General features: G+C 42.5%; 1 protein-coding gene across 1 annotated transcript in view; it reads left to right on the forward strand.

Annotated features, from left to right (window-relative positions):
• Window positions 1-21,326, forward strand: part of Wls (Wnt ligand secretion mediator) — a 104,903-nt gene that overhangs the window by 72,748 nt on the left and 10,829 nt on the right. The window contains exons 6-11 of the mRNA XM_047518004.1: window positions 368-536; window positions 1,919-2,016; window positions 2,609-2,672; window positions 4,622-4,765; window positions 6,377-6,460; window positions 12,985-13,138. Coding sequence (XP_047373960.1) covers window positions 368-536; window positions 1,919-2,016; window positions 2,609-2,672; window positions 4,622-4,765; window positions 6,377-6,460; window positions 12,985-13,138 — 713 coding nt within the window. The remainder of the gene's footprint in view (window positions 1-367; window positions 537-1,918; window positions 2,017-2,608; window positions 2,673-4,621; window positions 4,766-6,376; window positions 6,461-12,984; window positions 13,139-21,326) is intronic.

The raw sequence follows: 21,326 nt of genomic DNA on the forward strand, positions 1-21,326 counted from the left end.
GTCAATGAGACCCCAGTAGGTAAGAGGAGTTCTTTGGTGAGGACTGTTGAATAAGGTGCAGGGGCAAAAGCATTACAGGAAGCTCTTAACCTGGCCAGTAATAAAATAAAGTGTGGGTGTTCGAGGGTAGGTTCTGTTAGCTCGAGAGGGTAGGGTAGCACTCCTCAACTCGCAGAGTGCCAGCTAGGACATTTGCATCTCAGTGTGGAGACCCGGATTAGGGCTGAGAAACCCCTCCTATGGCTTCAGCCCCGTTGAGTAACATTTCAGTTACTTACATAAAATCTTTTCAAAAGTGGCTTCAGATTTTTGAAAATTGCTCTCCCTGCTGAATAACCTGACTTTCCTGACACTTTCTCACCCTTAGAGTCATCTTTGCCCTGGGGATTTCTATGACCTTCATCAATATCCCGGTGGAGTGGTTTTCCATCGGGTTTGACTGGACCTGGATGCTCTTGTTTGGTGACATCCGACAGGGCATCTTCTACGCAATGCTTCTCTCCTTCTGGATCATCTTCTGTGGCGAACACATGATGGTAAGAGCCCACCCCCCAACCCCTGGGGAAGGGACTGATGTACATGCCGCAGTGGCCTGTGGGCTGCTAAGCTGGCAGCTGCTGCCTCTGCCTCTGGGCCACTGTGGCAAGGCAGAATCAACCAGTGGGTTAGTTAGGAGGGAGCTCTGGAATCAACCCTGAGGGTCAGATTCCTGCTTCACCTTGTGACTAGTGAGAGGCCTTGACAAGTCACAGAATCTCAGGTTCCCCTTCTAAAAAAATGGGATTTCTAGGCCTACCTAATGCATAAGTTTCTGTAAGAACTAAATGGAATAATTTGAGCGCCTTTGGAGAAGATAAACATGCATATCCTAATGATTAGTATTGTTCCTTGTCCTTTGGTCTCAGCTCTGCTTGTCCTGTACCCAGGAACAGATTAACCACTAAAGAATGTGGGCCTGACTCTTTCCAGCTGGCAGTTTGTCCAGGTGACCTAGTGACCCCCATTACCCGGCAATACTGACCTCCTTGCACAGATGTCAAATCATATTTCAAGAGGGATTGAGGTACCACGAATAAAAATCAGAATGGTGCCTTACATAGGCCAGCTGGACCTCGTCCTCAAGTGCACACACAGACATCACCCTACAGAAGATACAGTTAGATTCTATTGTATTTTGATCATAAAAAAAATCAACACTCTGAAGCATGCTGCCCTTCAGGAGAGCAGTGTGAGAAGAGAGGGAGACCATCGCCCCTGGCCAGGCTCCCGGTGAGGGCCCACCCTGGGAGGTACGGCTGGGTGGAGTCTAGAGTGAGCTTCTGCAGATGCTCCCTCTGCGCCCTGGCCTGCAGACTGAGATATGTCTTTGCTTTTCCCATTTTCTCATTCTACATCACCTCCATTTTCTTTCTCTCAGTGTCTTGGTATGTCCATCAGGAAGACTCATGCTTGGTGTTAATGAAGACAGAAAATATGTCTAGTTTCCTAACCATAAGAGAGCTCTTCCCTCACCCTACTTCAATGCCTTTATGTCTTTCTTTTATCCTCTGGGGAGTGCTCCCCCTTTACAAACACGGGTTATTAGTCACAGAGGAATTTAATTCCAAGAGTTCCTTTGTGGACCACAGATGTTGTCCCTGCCCAGGGCCTGAGGCCTCTGTGCTCCCGTAGCACCCGTTCTTTCTTATTACCACGGAGCCCACGGCTGTGCTGTGTAATGTTTGCCCCTGCACCAGCCTTCCCAACAGAAGCAAGCCCCTGCAGAACGGAGCTCCTCGAATCTTGAATGCCTGGACTCTAGCGAGGCTCTGGATGCACAACAGGTGGCCAGCAAGACTCTCTGAAAGCCTGGCTCACCTGTAGAATTGCTTTGCTCTCCTTCGGTCTTGATCTCCTTTCTTAATTGGCTTTTCCTTAGGATCAGCATGAGCGGAATCACATTGCAGGGTATTGGAAGCAAGTCGGACCAATCGCTGTTGGTTCTTTCTGCCTCTTCATTTTTGACATGTGTGAGAGGTGAGCAGGTGCCCGTGGGACTCTGAGCTAAAGGTGCATCCCTGTGCCCACCCCCATCTCTTTAGGAGGAGTGTTTGAAAGGGAGAAGGGTGGTTGGGAGCACCTGGGATGAAAGCATGGAACATGTTCATGTCCCCAGATAAAGACTGGGACTAGAGCCAGATGCTGTGGTGCACACCTGTAATCCCAGCGGCTCAGGAGACTGAGACAGGAGGGTCATGAGTTCAAAGCCAGCCTCAGCAAGTCAGCAAGACCCTGTCACTAAATAAAAATATAAAAAAGGACTGGGGATGTGGCTTAGTGGTTGAGCACCGCTGGATGGTTCAATCGCCAGTACCAAAAAAAAAGAGACTAGGACTAAGTCACAAGCATAGCCCTTTAGAGTTACAGAATGTTTGGGCTGATCATATCCTGCCATCTCTGTTTTACTTTAGGCTCTCTATGAGGTTTCTAAGTCTGGATTCAGCTCCTACCCTTCCAGCTGCAAAACTAAAGAAAATTCCACCTTACCTTTGCATTAATTGTCTTGCCTTTTCACCTCGTTTTTTTGTTTGTTTGTTTGTTTGTTTTTGTTTTTGTTTTTGTTTTGTAGAGGAGTACAACTCACAAATCCCTTCTACAGTATCTGGACTACAGATGTTGGAACAGAGCTGGCTGTATCCTTCCTTGATGGGCTCAGGGTTTTATATCTTCCCCCAGCTGCCTGGTCCCCAAGATCATTTTCCAAGGCTCAGCTGATGCTCTGCATATGTCCTCGGCCAGAGCTTTGATCCCAAGACCAATGATAACAGCACAATTAAGGCAAGTAATGAGAAGAATTACTACTTGCTTTCAAGCCCGGTGAGAGCAGGCAAAGTGAGAAGGTTGTGCCTGTCCCCATGGCAAAGGGATCAGAGCTGCAGGTCTTACCGCAGCCTGTCTAAATTATCTATTATTCACTGTTTACTGCAGACTAAAGCGTGACTAGCTTTTCCCTGGAGCCACAGAGGTTCATCGCTGGGCCCTGTGGGAGAGCCAGTTTCTGAAGTTGTCTGTGTGCAAGACTTCTGACAGTGACCTTGGTGAGCGGGCACACCATGCTGCTGCTCTTCATTTCTGAGACCGAGTGGAGATAAGGCTAAGGTGATTAGTTCCAGAAGAGTGCTGAGGCTTCTGGTTGGTTCACTTAAACTGTCTGAGTCATCTTCATGAAGCAGAAGTGACAGTCTTAGCTTATCCCTTTAAGGATGCTGGATTTAAATATTTTATCTCCTGAATAATAATATGTTTAGTGCTCCGAGAGGAAAAAAAAGACTTTCCTCTGGAGTGGAGAGAAAGACTGGGATTGTACCTTTTATTGATGGCTCATATCTTGCCACATGCCCATTAACGTGCTTTGTCTGGCCATGATGTTAATATTGGCTTTTTAGTGTCACAAGAATTTTATGAATAAACTAAATGGTAGCATTATTACCCTAAAGATCAGAGAGTTGAGCTCCACCCTTCCACCGACACACTTGCCACCAAAAAATGTTATCTGCATAACATGAAGAACATTTATAATGTCCTCTAGTTCAAACCTTTTATTTTGATGAGATGAAGATTTAGGGAAGTACATAAGATTTCAAGTCTTGCAGCAAATAACCACATCCCTTTTATTCCAGGGTCCTACTGGGCATAGGAAAGGAGAAACTGCATTAAGTGTACCATTTAGTGAAATATGAATGCTGAGTTCATGCTTGTTAAAATGTTGAGAAATATTGGCAGCTTGGGTGTGCAGCAGAGAGGAGCTGGAGTTGGGTCACCTATCTTCCAAGCCAGCTCATGCTGACCCAGACCTTGGTGGTCCTCAGGTTGCTATAATGGCAGGTCTCAATCTCCCCAGTGGGTCTCATTGTTCTCAATCCCAGCCCCTGCCTTCGCCACCTGTCCTTCAGCTTCATCCCATTTGGAAGATTTCCTGTGGTGACCGAAGATTGCAAACAGAACTGCACCTCTGTTTGACCTCAGGGCTTCAGTCCCACGCCGGTGGCCTTGGCAGCTTTGCTGTTGCACCTGCCCTTACTTGTTCCCTCCCCTCTGTTGCAGGACATCTCAGTCTCATTCTTAGAAGCCCAAGGACAGCCCAGTGGGTTCCAAACATGCTCACACTTAGTTTCCTAGCTCTGGAAAGTCTGAGTCCATACATCTAGTGTGGGATCTGGACACCTTCATTTGACTTTTTCCAGTGCTTTTAATGTGGCTTTTCACCTGATCAGTATTTAGTAACTAAGAGCCACTGTGTTAGTGTTTTTCAAATTTATGATGCATTTGAATTTCCCGGGGACCTGATTGAAAGGCGGGTTTTGACTCAGTAGGTCTAGAGTAGAAGCTACATGTTTAATAACCAGAGCACAGTTTCTCTTCTAACTTGGCTTAGAAAGCAATCTGAACACTCCCCTCTCTGAAACTGTTGTGTCAGAAAACCTGTATATCACTCATTAGAATGCCAGGGTTTAATATTTTTATCTCCCTCAAAATATCCTGAATACCTGGAAATAAAATGAGTATCACCCGCAGAGCAGGGGTAGTGCTTGTGCCCTCTCAGCGTGACGAGCCTGCTGTTTCCTTTACTGGACACCATCAGATGGCCTTCATCATTGTGGCTGGGATCTGCCTCTGCCTCTACTTCCTGTTTCTGTGCTTCATGGTATTTCAGGTGTTTCGGAACATCAGTGGGAAGCAGTCTAGTCTGCCAGCCATGAGCAAGGTCCGACGGCTACACTATGAGGTGAGTGGCTCTTTTGGCTTCTTCAGGACCTGGTACTCAGCTCTCTGCTCACCTCTGCTCATTATCATCTCTGCTCCATGCGTAAACATGCAGCCCTAGAGGGTGAAAGGCTCCACCCTGCAGTGCACACTGAGGGATTCTCATGTAGGAACTCGAGGCAAATGTTACTCTGAGGTCAATGGACTATGAGAGACACCTGACCAGCTATCTAGATCAGGAAGTTTTTCGTGGTATCTGTTCCTTCCTCAGAAAGGTGTACCCTTGTTCAACAGGTTCTTCAGCTTTCAATGGAATGTAGGTACATACTAGATGAGAGACTGGGCTGTCACTAAATGGAGATTTGGTTTGGAGTGAGACTTTCCCTTACCCAGAATCAAACTTAAAACAGGTTCAGCCCAAGTGACCTGCTTCCCAGACTCTCAGAGTCCACATTCCCTTAAAATAGCCAGCATACGCTCAGATAGAGTTCAATAATCTGTTTATAGATTATATTCCTTATTTAAAAGAAATGCTTAGCATCCTCACATCCCTAGTGCAGGCAACACATTCATGATTTTTCAAGGACACTGTGGTTTCATGCCTAAGTGGCTGGGAACACAGGCACAGAAACCACAGAACCCCAGGGCCTACATGTATAGGGATTCTGTACCTAAGAGCCCCTGATTAAAGGCATCTTTCCCTGAAACACAGGTTCCCCCAAATCCTGCTCTTAGGAAACCTTGTGTACTGTCTGAGGCTTTGCCTGTCTCTAGAGCTGGAATGACACATGAGGAAAATCAACCAAATCCACTGATTTGATTAATATGCATATTTCTTTTTGTTCACTGGAGCAGAATTTTATTACAGCCCCAGAAAACTTGGATTTGGTAACTTTGAACCCTTGCAGAGAAGCATAACCAGCTTAGCAGGGAAATTAGCAGCCTCATGACGTGCTGTGAATATAACTTCCCGGGCCCTGGTGTCCTGAGAGATAAGAACACAGGAAGTGTTTGGCCTAAGAAATTTCTCAGCCACATTCACCTTGACAGGAGAAATATTAGTATGTGAAATTATTTTACTGTCTTTGTTAGGGAGTTGGTTTAGTGTTCTTTTTTCTTTTCTTTTCTTTTCTTTTTTTTTTTTTTTGTGGGCACTGGAGATTGAACTCAGAGGTACTGTACCACTGAGCTACATCCCCAACTCTTTTTCATTTTTATTTTGTAACAGGGCTTCCCTATGTTATACAGGAAGGTCTTGAATTTACAATCCTCCTGCCTCAGCTCCCCAAGTCACTGGGACTACTAGTGTGCACCACTGTGGCCAACTTTACAGAGTTTTAAAAAATAGCTTTTATTAGCTTGGTGTGGTGGTACATGCCTTTAATTCAGTGACTCCAGAGGCTGAGGCAAGGGGATCAAAAGTTCAAAGTCAGCCTCAGCAACTTAGTGAGGTCCTAAACAATTTAGCAAGATCCTGTCTCAAAATAAAATATAAAAAGGACTGGGGATGTGGCTCAGTGGTTGAGTGCCTTGGGTTCAATCCTCAGTACCAATAAAAAAGCTTTTCTTGGATTTATATATTGAGAAAAGGATTGGTGAGATAGTAAATGACTCTTACTCTTTTTCCTAATAGGGGCTAATTTTCAGGTTCAAGTTCCTCATGCTCATCACTTTGGCCTGTGCTGCCATGACTGTCATCTTCTTCATCGTTAGTCAGGTAAGTGGACCCTGAAGTGTCCAGGGAGAATGTCCCTGGAGAGGTACCTCTACACTGCATGAAAAGTTCTAGAGCTGCTGAAGAAAGGAACAGAGAGTCTGTCATTCTGGACAGCTGGTCAAGCTTTATTTATTTAGATCACTCTACTCTGGGTCTTGTTATCCATCCCCTGACCACATGGACTGATTGATCCTTTTAGTACAATCTTGCAGGCGGTAAAAGATGCTAAGTAAATTAAAAGCCTGCAGCAGATTGAAGGGCGCATGTTTCATTTACCTTAAGAGAAATAAACTTTTCAAGCCCTGCAGCACAACACTAACAAGCAAGTATTAATTTGATTGAATCCTTATCTAGCATTAACATAGATCCTTTTACAATCTGCCATTCCTTAATTATATTGCCATTTCCACATGAAACGTTATTCAAAAGTCCCATTGATAGAAACTTACCTTTCCACTGGTTATTTCCCAAACACGAAATTTTGCTCTACTTGAAAATTTCAATAATGATAATGATAATAACTTTAGAATATTTGTGGTGACTTGCTTTGGAAGGTGGAAAGTACTTCTTAAGTTGAATCTATATTTATTTGAGCTTCACAAAAACTCTTTGAGATAAGTAGGGTAGGAATTGTTATCCCAGTTTTCCAGAATATGAAGTCTAAGGGATTTAGAGACATTCCCCATTTATTCTTTTTTCCAGCTGGGTGGATATATGGGTAGAGTCCTTAACAGTTCTGGGGTTTAATTTATCTTATTCAACGACAGTACCACCCACAGAAGGTTGCTGTAAGAATCACAGGAAGTAATGTTGCCAGGTGATTAGCAGAGCCCCTGGCACATCCTAAGTGAGCGTGATTAGCAGGGGTGAATGGCAGGAAGGTTGACTGACTTGCCAAAGTACATGCAAGTCAGGGAGTACAACTCGATCCTCCTGACTCTTTTGCCAGTGCTGCATCATTCCTGTGTTGGGGCAACAGAAAGGAATTTGGTGAGACAGGTAGACTTTTGGAATAAGACTGATTTCATTCTGCTAAGCAAGTTTCCTCTAGTACAGGAACTCCAAATGGACTCCTCTAGCAACCTGGTGAAGGCTATGGGTCTCTTAGAATGCTTCTAAATGAGTTTAAAATCTTAGATTTCAAAGGAAATCACATACATATACATTCCCTTTAAAATCCAAACTATTTATATCATATATATATATATATGATTATACATATCACAGATATCACAGGTATATTACAGATCTATATCTTCAAAAACTAATTAATGTGACAATATCATGATGTCTATTGATGATTCACAGGTAGTACTAATACCATACTGGTTTGTTTTCTACATTTGTAATTGAAGGAAATGCTTTCAGTTAGAGACTGGTGAAAATAGAGAACTTTTTCTTATCACAGTTCTTGGACCCCTTGAATTCTGTCCAAGGGAACCCCACATTAGGCTGTTGGCTGTTGACTACTGGGGAATGTTGATGTTGCTGGCTCTGCTAAAGGCTAAAATACATGTGGTTAAAAATAAAACAGTAATCCAAGAGCAGTGTGGCATTCCTATAATCCCAGAGGTTTGGGAGGCTGAGGCAGGAGGATCACAAGTTCAAAGGCAGCCTTAGCAACTTAACAAGGCCGTAAGCAACTTAGCGAGACCCTGTCTCAAAATTTAAAAAAATAAAAAAGGTTGGTGATATGGCTCAGGGTTCAATCTGGTACCAAAAATAAAAAATAAAAATAAATAAAACAATAACCTGTATTTCCTCCTATGTTCAGTTCACCACTTCTGCTTTGACCTGCAACAGTGCTATGTTTGTATCAGAGTGTTTGTATATAAAAACTTGGAAACTTTGCTCTACACTCTGAATAAACTGTTTCCAATTCTGAATGAGTTTTTTATTCAACCAGCTAAGACTCAAACACCCATGGTCAAGTAAGGATGTCTGAGGCCTGAGTCCTCCCTTGGCCAATTCCCTTATGTGACCAAAATGCTTTCTGGTTCTTCCAGTCTCTCAGTGTGACAACTGGCCAGGTCTGCCAGGCCGAGAGAGGGGAAGAAGAGAGTGGTCTAAGGAATGAAGGGCACTTTCTACTCTCTGCTCCCAGGAAGGCAGAAAGGAAAGGCACTTCAGTCCTAAGGAATGCTTCTGCCACTTTAGAAAGCTGGGGTCCTTCTCCATGCACCCGCACCTCACTGTCTTGTCTCCAGAGTTCCTTCTACCTGAAGTGAAGAGGGATCTGATCCTTAAATTGTTTTCACATTGCTAGACTTTAACCTTGTACATGTTTAATTAGTGTACTTTTAAAAGCAGGGGAGGCCATCTTCCAAGGTGCATAGTTTGTGGCTTTTCTGTGGAGAAAAAGATTAATATTCCATTGCCCCAGTATCCGGCTCCAGCCTGTGGCAGGCTTTTTATATCCACTGCGATAGTTGGCCCGGAGTGGATTTCAACTCTGAGGGGGTAGCAATGAGGCCTTTTGAATTCCATTAGCTCCTCACATTCCTCCTGCTGGGTTTTTTTTTTTTTTTAAGGTTTATTTATAGACATCTAAGACGTTTTCCGGCATAACTCTCGGTGTCCCAGGTACTGTATTAATATAGTCATCAGAGGATTTATTTTCTAATGTCATTTTGGAATGTCAGAGCAATGAGCTCACCTGAAAGAAAACCTATTGGGTAACTTTTTGAAATGGATCCCAGCCCTAGGTAAAAGGAATGTTTTAAAACCCCCATTATACTCTCAGGCTTGCTGGGAGAGCTTGCATTTAAGCCCCCTGAAATATAATGCAAGGGGATCTCGCCAGGATATTGAAGCTGTGAGGCTGGGAATGAAAGACCCACAGGAAGCTGTGGAATGCGGTGACCTTGAGGCTTTGTAGCTGGGGACTGAGGTGCAGTCTTTTAATGCCTGCCATTTTAATGGCCTCAGTCATAGCAACCAAGAGATGGTACATCACAGTCTGGTCTTTCGGCCCTTTCCCTCTGGAAAAGAAAGAGGCGTTCCGTTCAGAGGTGGTGGCAGTAGGGAACAGAAGTGCAATGCAGGGGAGAAGGTCACTGGCCTTCACTGAGGGGACCCCCAGGTGCCTGACATTCAGGTCAAGCCACATGCGGCAAACTCCCAGAGAGCCTATCTTCAGCTCTTTTGTGTGTATGTGTGATCACTTCATTCTGTGACTTATAGAGGAGATGTTTCCGGTAAGAGAGCCTGTGTTTGGGATTTGGAAATCTTGTTGTTAAGTGGAATGCTGGTTGTCAAGACTACTGGGTGTAAAGGATTTGACCTTCACTTGGCTTCAGGGGTATAATTGGGTGGTTTCACACAAAAGTAAATTGTTGAGATGTAAAATCAGGAAAAACAGGAACTTTTAGAAATAAGACTTATGCAGAGGGTTAGATGATTTTTAAAAAATGCTTTGGACTACCTGATTTTTCTCTCTGAAAGTTTAAAGGGAAAGGAATATTAGTTATAGTTGGGTCTACAAGACTTGCTCTGGTGAGGCTACTAATTGTGGTTCCTATTGGTGGGAATGTGCTCAGAGCTCAGGATATCTCAGGCATGAGTAACTGAGAGAAAACAGGGAAAAAACACATTCCAGTCTTTGGACAGTGGAAGTGCACTATCTCAACAGTTCATTTATGCAGTTCAGCTTTTTGCCATGGCTGGAAATAATGTATTTATAGATTACAAATTCAGTAGATTGGTGATTCTACAACTCCATTCTAAACAATATACATGTCCCAGAGCAAAGAAGAGGACATGAATCTGCTGTCTCCTCAGTCAGGCCAAGCTCCCATGTGCCCACACACTATGAGCATCTCATTCTGTGGTTCTAAGGTGAAATTATATTTTGTATATATATCCAGTGTATTATATGCCATACATTACTGATCTAGAATATAGTGATATATGCTACTATACAAATTTGAATGTGCAAACCTACTTGAATGTATGTGCATGAGGGTATATATGTATATATACCTTACCAGGCCTACAGTTCCAGTATGTCATGGAGACCACATATGTATACACACACACACATGCATGCATGCACATACACACTTAAACACACAAACAATAAACAGTGAAGTGAATTTCCAAAAGAAATTTGGCCCTACATGGTAGTTGATACCTTCAGAGACTGACCCTATTTACAATAGTATTATACTTTTGTGTCACATGATGGTTAAGAGCACCTTAATTCTGGAGTCAGACCCATGACTTGTAACCCAGCAGTCTTGGGCAGGATACTACACCTCTCTGTAGCACAATTAACCCCTATGTTGAGTAGAAACATTACCTACCCACCTCACAGAGTTGCATTCAGACTAAATGATACTTCTGTATAACATGCTTGGTGTAGCACCTGGGATGGAATGAGCATTTAATACATTTAATGCATGAGCATTAAAAGAATCAGCTTTGCTCATATCTGTGTTAACCGCTTGTTTTAAGTGATAATAAAAGAATACAACAGAGAGTGATACTTAAATTAATTCATGCTTGTTACCCCTGGGCATCTCCTCTCACTTGTAAATGCAATTAATTATGATTGACTACAGACTGTAGTATTTTCTTTTTACGTTTTGGTCGGAAGTTTCTTGAGTGGCTGTTTCTGCCCCCACTTTCTGTTTCCATGTGGTTGTACTGGTGTCCTATCATATTCATGTACTTCTGCCCCATTCATTCTGCAAACGTCGGTTGAGCATCACTGAGTGTGAGGCATGCAAGTTGGTGCTTCTAAAGATGGATCAGTCATCTGATCCTAGAAAGAATTAATTCCATTAAAGTTGTCAGTACTGTGTGTTCCCAACTTGAACACAGGACGTAAGCCCTCTTACGGGCCCTTCCGCTTACAGAAGGGCTGACTGCCCTAACAGCTAACAGAGTATAAAAACAGCCATATCCTATCTTATTTACAGCTCCTTCAGCCTGCCCCCCCCCCCACTTAAACCCACACAGGGGAGTTCCCTCTGTTAGGGCGGTGGGTCTATGTATTTGCAGGAACTATCTTAAAGCTTCCTTTCTCCTTTCATTATAAGTATTAAAAATCATCATAAGATGCTCTAAGTACTATAGGGGTTTTAGTAAATTAGGCTATATGGGACTTAAAAGTATGAAGAGTGACATTCAGAGATGTTTCTAAGAAGTCCTAAATCACTTGAATGCTGATGTATGACCTAAAATCAGGAATGGTGATAAAAATCCTTCTTTGTCTAAAACCACTCCTGAACATTTTCTATACAATGAATTATTTTCCAAAATAAAGAAGACTTTATAGTGGTGGTTTGTTTATGACTCACAAAAATGAACATTTATGTATCATGAAAGCCAAACTAAAACTGGTAAGTCTATTAGTTGGGTAACCTGGTTCCCTGACACTCCAGGTCTTGCAAAAGGAAAAGCCTGCACTTAGCACTTTACCAGGCTGACAGCCCCAATAGGTCATGGGGAACATAGACAGAACTGTGGGAAGCCTGCTCACTGTATCATAAATAGGAGGTGAGATCAACCTGCTTGTTCAAGTCAGTAACATTTAGATCCAGTTCACCATCTTACAACTGAGAAGTAACTCCTAGAGAAGGTTTATATAACCCGGGCTCATTGAACTGTCACAGTAACATTTATCTAGTACTTTCTTTTATTCCCATTTTACAAGTCCTGTAGCAAGGAGAAGTGGTCAGAATCATTTCGTGACCTTACAGCTGGTACAAATTATTAGTCACTCAGCTCAAAGGCTCTGTTGACAGTTCTTGGTGTAATCCATATGTCTTCAGGCCACCCTTAAAACAATTACCACGTCATTAACACAGACAAAAGCAGCTTCAAAACATCTCTTACAGAATTGTAAAGCATATGGAAGGTTCATAATTACCTTTATGAGTGACTTACCTACAGTGATATTTTATAAATAACTAAGACATTGCTTATTGTATGCCAGGCAGTTTCTAGAAGTACTTTTACTTAATTCTCCTCCATGACCTTGTAAGTTTCTATTTTACACTTAAGGAAACTAAAGCTCAAAGTCTTCATCTTACTTGTCTTAATAAACAATGAGTGGTATGGCCTTGATGTGCATTAACCTGCGTTCATTGCACACCTGTGGTGCATTGGACACTGAGGATAGGCAGCAAGCAATCCAGAGCTGGTGCCTGCCTACAGGGAGTTCACATCTAGCTGGGAAGTTCACAGAGAAGGAATTGTGATTGTGGAGAGGAGTTAGGCTCAGACATAGGCTTTTTAACTCAGAGATCACAATAGATGGTTATTGGTAGGAAGGGACACTCCCCAGGTGATGCTAATATGTAGCCAAAAGAAGAACCACTGACTTTGTGCCTGATGCACATTAAGCCCTCAGTAGACCTCAGTTTATACTGGTATGATTCACATTAAAATATGGAGCCTTACATGGCCCTTGGCTTTTTCCGAATGTAAAAGAGTCCTGGTTTTTGTGTTGGTTGGTTTCTGTATTAGTGTTATGTTTCTTCTTTATTCCAATAGAATGTCACTTTCCTTTTCCACAGGTGACTGAAGGCCATTGGAAATGGGGCGGCGTCACAGTCCAAGTGAGCAGTGCTTTTTTCACAGGCATCTATGGGATGTGGAACCTCTATGTCTTTGCTTTGATGTTCTTATATGCACCATCCCATAAGAACTATGGGGAAGACCAATCCAATGGTGAGTCCCAACCTCCTTAGCACAGCTTCATTCAGGATAAGCAGGCTTGTTCTACAAGATTTAAATGGCTGAAGCTCTGGGTTTACCATCTTCCTCCAAGTGTCTCCCTAATACTGAGATATAGTGAATGAGAGCACCCCCAAGGAACTCTAGAGACATAAAGCAAAAGCCAGCACAACTCAGATAGCACTTCAGGTCCTCATTTCTTAATGTCTAAAATGCATTGGGAATATTTCATTCTATTCTAAAATAGGTCCCAATTTAGTACAAAAATCAAATTTGCTTTCCTCAAATTTTGAGCAAAATTAACTATCGGAAATAGTATTACATTTTTTCTTCCAATTTGAAAAGATCCTAAAATATGACATAGAGGAAGTCTGGGCCCTGAGAGTGGAAGATGAAATGGTCTCATTTTTCCTGCTCAGATTTCATCAAGGTTTATGGGGTATCCCCCCCCCCCTTTCTTTCTTGTTGTCACATTAGGGATTTAACCCAAGACCTTGCACATTCTAGGCAAGTGCTCCCACTACTGAGTTATATCCCCAACCCTTCCAAAGCAGTTTTTGAAAAACATTCAAGCCAGTGGTCCTTCTCCTGTCTCCAGAACTTTCCTATCTTTCAGTACTACTGTGTGCTGTCTTTTCTTGTCTTATAATCACAGAACCTGGATATGTTGATACTCAAGAAACCTTAGAGTATTTAGCCTCTCTGATCATGTTAGAGATGAGGAAACTAAAAGAGAAGTGCTTGCCAGGAATTTCTTGGCTGGCCCTGTCAGAGAATAGGTATTATTGTTGCCCAGGCCAGTGCTGTTAACATGGGATAGGTGACCTGGTAAGCAACTGATTTAACAGATCTTTGAGGTTTGGCTCCAACTTTATTCACTCTTCTCTTTTTCATATCTGTTTTATCTTAACTATGTATTTGCTATTCCCCAAACATAAGTGAACTTTCTCAAATGGGCTAATGTAATTTAACTCTATCTTGGTGCAGAGAACAAGGTAGCAGGGAAGTGGATTGACCTCACTCTTAGGAATTGCTCAATGGGTGTGTTGAAGGAATGGATTCCATATTCTGCCTTTATCTGGTCCTGATGAAACCCCTACCCGTCTTTTGGGTCCAACCAAAATGCTGCCTTCTCTTTGAAACCTCCTGATCAACCCAATTAAAATCTAGCAAATTACATCTTACAGAATGTTATTACATGGGATGTTGGTAGGTTTAATCAACCAGATAAGCTCCAGTTAGGTTGAACAGCATTAATGAGGTTTTCTTCCAAGTCATCCAAATGCCTTTAGTACATTAATTTGTACCATAAGTCTTTTTTAGAAGAGGTGGGGGTAACAGCATTTCCTTCAACTATTAAATCACTTGTCCCTGGAGCCCTTTCCCCTGAGAGTATGTCATTTGGAACTGGCATCCCAGGGAGCAGAGCTCCAGTTTGAACTTGGTAGTTGTGAGATCAGTTTGTCCATGCCACTGCTTTCTTGCTGCAACATTTACTCCTGAAGGGCAGTAAAGATGGTTCTTAAAGATGCTTTAGAATGGTTTAGAAAGATGTTGTATGAAGTAATATTTTATAACTAAGAGTTCTAGATCAGCCTTCGTCTTTCACACATGGGCCTGTGATCTTGAGAACAAGAGGAAGAAAAAGAGATAGAAACAAAAAGGAAGACAGAGAAGAGGGCCTCTGGGTGAGGGGTCAAGTGTAATGGAGGAGCCTCAGCTACCATCTGTCTTTGTACTGTTCTGACCACTTCCAACTGACAGCATCCTGTACATGAGACTTCTCGTCCCTTCTACACCTTCATCTATTTGGATTCAAGACTAATTGTGATAGTTTTAGTTCCATCTCTGGCCATGGGTCCTGAGTAAGAGTAACGACCTCACCTACCTACCCACTGTTCTGCTCTCAGTTTGACCAGCTGTCTTTCTAGAAGATTTGTAAACTAGACAGCCACTGGCTTCCATTCCAGTGCTAGCACTCAGTACTGTTGCCATATGCATGGGAAGTGGGGGTGTGCAGCCTCTGGAACACGGACCTCCACAATGGCAGCGGGAAGGGATTTCAGGCTTGCAGACAAGAACCTTGATTTCATTTCACAGTCATCCTGTTGGACTTTGACAAACCACATGGCCTGTCCTTGACTTAAGTAGATGGAGTTCTTGTCTTCCAAGGAAATTCCACATAAAGCAATGCCTGCACTTCCTGGATGGTGTCATAGCACTAATGAGATGCAGTGGTTAAGTACTGACTGTGTGCTGCCATTCTCTATGCACATAAGCCATTCTGGCTGTTTTAATTTCACGATCACTGGCAAACCTCTTAACCCTCTGTGCACCACTTCTCCCCACAGTAAGTGGTCTCTCTTAAGTCCTTGGAATCATTTGTCACTGAGTGGCAACCCAGATGATGATATCTGTCACAGGTAAGGAGTATCCAAGTACTGGCAAAAATGCCTAGTTCCAGCTCAGTTAGGCCGATGGCCCTGCAGAGCCATATTTTAGTAAATTCCATGGAAACCTAAACACAACAGCCCACCTAGACTTGAAATCTCACAATTGAGAATCAGAACTCGATCCCTTTCTCATCAGAGTTTTTTGTTGAAGACAGTTTGAGTTATTTTCCAAGAGAGCTCAAAAACTAGTTCTCAACAGGAGTCCTTATCCTTGGATGACCTGATAGGTTTTTGGAAGCATTTGTGGTTGCTTTAGATTAACACTGTCATTGGAATGTGCCATTGGCACTTAGTGTCCACATTCTAGAGATGCTAAATGTCTTGCAATGAGAAAAATAGGCTTTTGCAATAAATAATTGTCCTACCTCTAATGTCAGCAGAGCCCTGGTAAAAGACGTTCTTCCGGCATTTTGGTGGTCATACTGCTTTGGGACTCTGTGCTGATAATAAACATGAAAGCCTTGTGCTTTAGTAGTTTTCCTGTGGTGGCATGATCCACTGTGACTTCATGGCTTGAACCTTGGCAGCTGGTGCCCTGTGCTTTCTGGTATGGTACCCATGACCTTATGCAGTTCATAATGGGTTCTCTGAACACTTTCCCTTTTTACCTCTTCATCTGTCACCAGGATGCATAATGTATCCTAGGAATTATGGAGCATTAGCCAAGACTCCTTGGAAAGATTTCAGAATATTCCATGGAAACCTAAACATGAACCCTCAGGAGGATATGCTGCATTTTAAAGTTCCCTGGGTGTCTGAATGGCATTTCCCCTCTCCCTCAGCCTTCCCATGTTCCCTTTTAATTAGCTTGGGCTACCCCCACCCCCCCACCTTCCCGCTTACTTCTAGGGCCTAGAGCCAAGAATTCAGATCTCTTGCTATGGAGAGTGAATCCCAGGTGTGTAGTGCTTCTTTTCTTCGTGAGATAGATCCTGGTGAATTGCTGGGGGAAAGAAACCATTTCCAGGAACTTGACAAACAGTTTCTGATGCCAAAGGGGATATAAAAGGGAAAGAACTATAGAGGAGTGTTCTTTTGTTTAAGGGTGGAGAGATGCCAAGAAACGAGAAGGAGATGGATTGGAAAGAAATAGATGTTTGCTTCTCCCTTTGGTCATGGAATGCACAGAGAAGAACAAAATGGGCAGCAGGTTCAATTGAGGGTCACTTTCCAGACAGCATTTCCCCTCATGAGTTTCTGTTTCTGTTTCACTGAGTGGATCAGAGAGTGACCCTTGACAAATGAACTACTGAGTACCACAGTACTTAGCACTGTGCTGCGTTGGATATGATGGAGGGACAAAGATAGCCCTTGCTCTCAAGGAGACACTAGCCTGGTCTGGGGGAATAGGTATCCTCAATTGTGTCCTGAAATACAGGACCTGGCAGGACATCTCCAAGCCAGTGTGCTCACTGCTGATGGGCACGGCAGATGTTGGGGGCTCCTCCTGTTGCTTGATTTCCCAGAGCTACAGTGGTAGTGCAACACATTCACATGAATTGTTGAACATTTAGGGTCGGCCCTCTGTGTCCTTGGGTCCCACATTTTCAGACTCAGCCAACCACAGATTAGATATATCCTAAAAAACAAAATAAAGCATCTGTACTAAACATGTACAGACTTCTTTTTCTTGTCATTTGTTTTTATACAATACAGTATAACAACTGTTGGCATGACATTTATAATGTATTAGGTAGTATAAGTAATCTAGAGCTGATATAAAGTATTCAGGAGAATTACTTAGGTCTATGCAAATACTATGGCATTTTATATGAGGAACTTCAGTATCTACAGATTTTGGTAACCTTAGGAGGTCCTGGAACCAACCTTCCATGGATACCAAGGGACACCTGTATATGTGTAATCATCTTGTGTGTACATGTGTGTACATCTGTATGTGCATCTTGTGTGAAACATATATATACCATTTTATGGCATTTGCAGATAAATGGATGGAATTGGAGAATATCATGCTAAGTGAAATAAGCCAATCCCAAAAACCAAAGGCCATTTTTAAAAATTTAACAAAGATGTTCTCTTTCCTTCAAGGAGCATTTACATTCTTTTTTTTCCTGCTGCTGACTTTTCATTAAAGATGTTCTTTTCACCTGTTGCCATAACCAATTTGTGAATCATTCTGGATGGCTTCCCAGGCAGAAATGAACTGGAGTGGGCTAATCTTAACCCTTTTATTGAAGCAAAAGCACTGTCCCCCAGGGGTACAACAGCAATGCCCTGTACTCATGAAAAACTGTCCAACTCAGTAGGTCACCAATCCATGTGAGAAAAATAAAGTTAGAGAAAGTCATGAAGTTAGAAATTTCTTGATTAGAGCTTTTATTTTTGTGTTCTTTTGCCTGCACAATTCTTGACAGAATGTTTTGGAAGAATTATGAGAAACAGTATTCCTGAGTAAATGACTACAGGGAAGGGAACAAGAGATGCCCTGATTGCCACTCTGTCCTTCCTGTTTGTTCACACTAAATATCTAATGTCTGATGCACTCAATCTCCTGGAGGCAACAGCAGTATTCCCAGGTCCTGTGTCTTGGGTAGCCAACTACTGTGTGCTGCTAGCGTTACTTTGGGAAGCTGCTGCGTGTTTCACAGGAATGGTGACTTTAGCTTTTGTTGCCTCCATAAATGCTTGGATTGAGTCATGGAGCCTGACAGTGCTACTGCTGTCACCCCCTGGTGTTATGTTGGATGGTCCACCCTAGGCCAGCCTCGCTTTCCCTTGATGTCTGTGAGTGGTGATGGAATTGTTCTTATCACCAAGGCTGGACCCTGACTCTAAAGTGGCTCTCAATAGCCTTCTCCCATTTCCTGGTAAAGGTGGGATCCACACAACAGTCCTTTGCCAGCCTGTACCACCTGCTCTGCTTTTTGAGGACAAGTACTTTCTTCTTCTTGCCTCTTCCAGGCCTATTGTCCTATCAGTGACCTGAACTTTCATACCCCTGTCATTTAAAATCACCTTCTCTGTGTCTTAGAATTACTGTCACCCCATCCTGTTGGGGGAACTTCAGTTGCCTTCTTGAGGAGAACTTTTCACTTCCTTAAATGTATTAGTTTTATAGGGCTGCTATAACAAATACTACAAACTTAGTGACCCAAACAAAAGAAATTTATCTTCTGATAATTCTGGAGGCTAAAAGGAAGAGATTAAAGAGTCAACAAAATTGATTTCTTCTGACAGTTCTCCTTGGCTTGGAGATGGTCATCTTCTCCCTGAATCCTCACATGGTCTTCCCTCTGTGTGTATCTGTCTTCTAGTCCCCTTCCTTTCAAAGGACACCAATCATTTTGGGTTAGGGCTCACATCAATTATTTCAGTTTTTACTCAACTACCTCTTTAAAGACCCTGTCTGCAAATACAGCAACATTCTGAGGTATTGGGGGTTAGAACTTCAACATATGACTTTGCATGGGGGGTACAATTCAGTCTATGACACGAGGATTTCACTCAAAACTTCTAAGTTTTATCTTGTCCCTCTCCTTGGAGTCAGTTCTTCGTCTTGAGTGTCTGGAGGTGCTATGGAGGTGGATAAGAAATGGCTCCCTGTTGCCTGGTATAACTCTGTGTTTAAAAGGATTGAGAGATGATTGGACCCAGGGTCTCTAAACCTTGTCTCACCAAAACCACTTGTCCCAAGAAGGATCCTCAAAGCTGAGCAACCCCAAGGCACATGTGCTCTCTGCATGAGAGTTTGTGCCTAAATCCTGGTGGGGAATACCAGTGCTGATATGCTAGGCTAGACCCAGCCAGGCAGAGCAGGGAGGAGCAGGGCTTCCTGCAACAGATAAATACTGATGGGTGTTTTAATGAACATTTACTACACACTAGATGCTGTGCTGGGTATTTATTTTCTTTAAAAAAGAAAAAATAAAATAAAAAATAATACTGCTCAGCATTTTATTTTTTTAATATGTTAATTCTGTTAATACCCAAACTGCAGAGAAATATAACATGAAACAGCAGTCTTTTGCATAGAGATAATTAAGCTTTACAAAGACCATACCATTCTTGTTTTTCTCATTTTACTGTAAACTAGGGACATCATCATAAAAAGTCATCATTCAAGCTTAGCTTTGGAGGTGAATGAAAGAGAAGTTGTTGTGGGCCTAGGGAAAATTCCACCAAAAAGAATACAGTTAAGGAAAGAACATATGCTCTGGAGATAGACACAGATGGCTAGGAATCCTGGCTCCGGCAAAGCCTGTGCATGACCTTGAGAAAGAGTTGAACTCATGGTGTGGGAACACTCTGGCTTCCACTCTTGAGTAATGGGATTCTTAGTTTGTCTCCATGGTTGTGAGGATACAATTAGGAACTTCTGATAATAGACCTTTATTCTCCAGTACCTGTGAAAAAACCTCAGAGCGGGCATAGCATTATTCCTTCTTTTTATTGAAGTGGCCACAGGTACACAAATGATAGTCATAAAATGCTGCCTGTTTTAAGCTGTACCCAATGTGTGTGGCTTTCTTGGTCCTCATCAGGCCTTCCAGGCAATTAGAACCAAGCACCACTACACATCTGTGCATGTCACACTACAGATGTGCATCCAGTACTGTAGTCTTTTGAGATGAAATGGGAGCCAGAGGTTGAGTCACTACCCAAAGATTATCAAAAAGTAGCCTCCATTGTAATTCGTAAACTGAGATGAGCTGATATCGTAACCAGAGAGAAGGTTACTGCATGGAAGAATTCTTTTCTTTTTCTCTTTTTCTTTTTTTTTTTTTTTTTTTCTTTTTTTTTTTTTTCTTTCTCTCCAATAGGAAGCATATCACATTTTTAGAAGGGTTTCTTTTTGTCTTAGATGGGAAGAGACTTTGAGCATGTTTGTGCACTGAGCACCAGAAGCCAAGAGAGAGGGAGACTAACAGATGGAGCAAGACCTTGGCAGAAATAGGAGTTGATGGGATTTGGAGACAAATGGAGGGATCCCCACTCCTCTAAGTTACTGCCATATTCCCACATCCATTCCCTGAGAGGAGACATTGCCCTTCAAGGTACAATAAACACACAGGAGAATCATAGATTTTGCTACCCAGATCCCATTGATCTGGGTCCTCATTCAGCACATTAGAAAAATTACTTACACCTCAGTGGCTTCCCATCTTACAAGGAAATCCAGGGCATGCTAAGCCCCCAACAGTGCATATGGCAAATACTCATAAATAACAGCTCTCCTGTCAGTGCACTGATTTGTGTGCTAAAAATTTATCAGATATAAAAACAGAATTAATATACTGAACATTGGTCCAAATTATTGTATATTTCTAACTGTAACACATTGCATGCGGACTTCATATTCACTGGCAGACTCCTTGGCTGTCGGAAACTTGAATATTTAGGAAGAGATGGCAGAACCTAAAGACTGAGAGTGTGGATCCTGGAGCTGCATTGCTCTGGTTTGAATCTCACATCACTGTTGATTAACTGGGGCCTTGAGCAAGTTACTTAACCTCTCTGTGCCTCAATTTCTCCACAACAGAATAAGAATGATGATAGTAGTGTCTCTGTCTGAGGATTGCATGAGGATTAATGCACTAATATTTGTGCACTGTTTAACTCTGTGTCAGCCATGTGATTAGCACTATTATATAGTTATCCAAAAAAATCACAGCTATTTTCACTGTTTCTTCAAGTGATCTGCAGAATCATACACTTTTTCTGGGATCTGCTGATTAGAAGCACATTTTGGGTTTAAAGAATCAAATCTT

This window comes from Sciurus carolinensis, chromosome 1 (genome assembly GCF_902686445.1).
Source record: "Sciurus carolinensis chromosome 1, mSciCar1.2, whole genome shotgun sequence".
Lineage (NCBI taxonomy): Eukaryota > Metazoa > Chordata > Mammalia > Rodentia > Sciuridae > Sciurus > Sciurus carolinensis.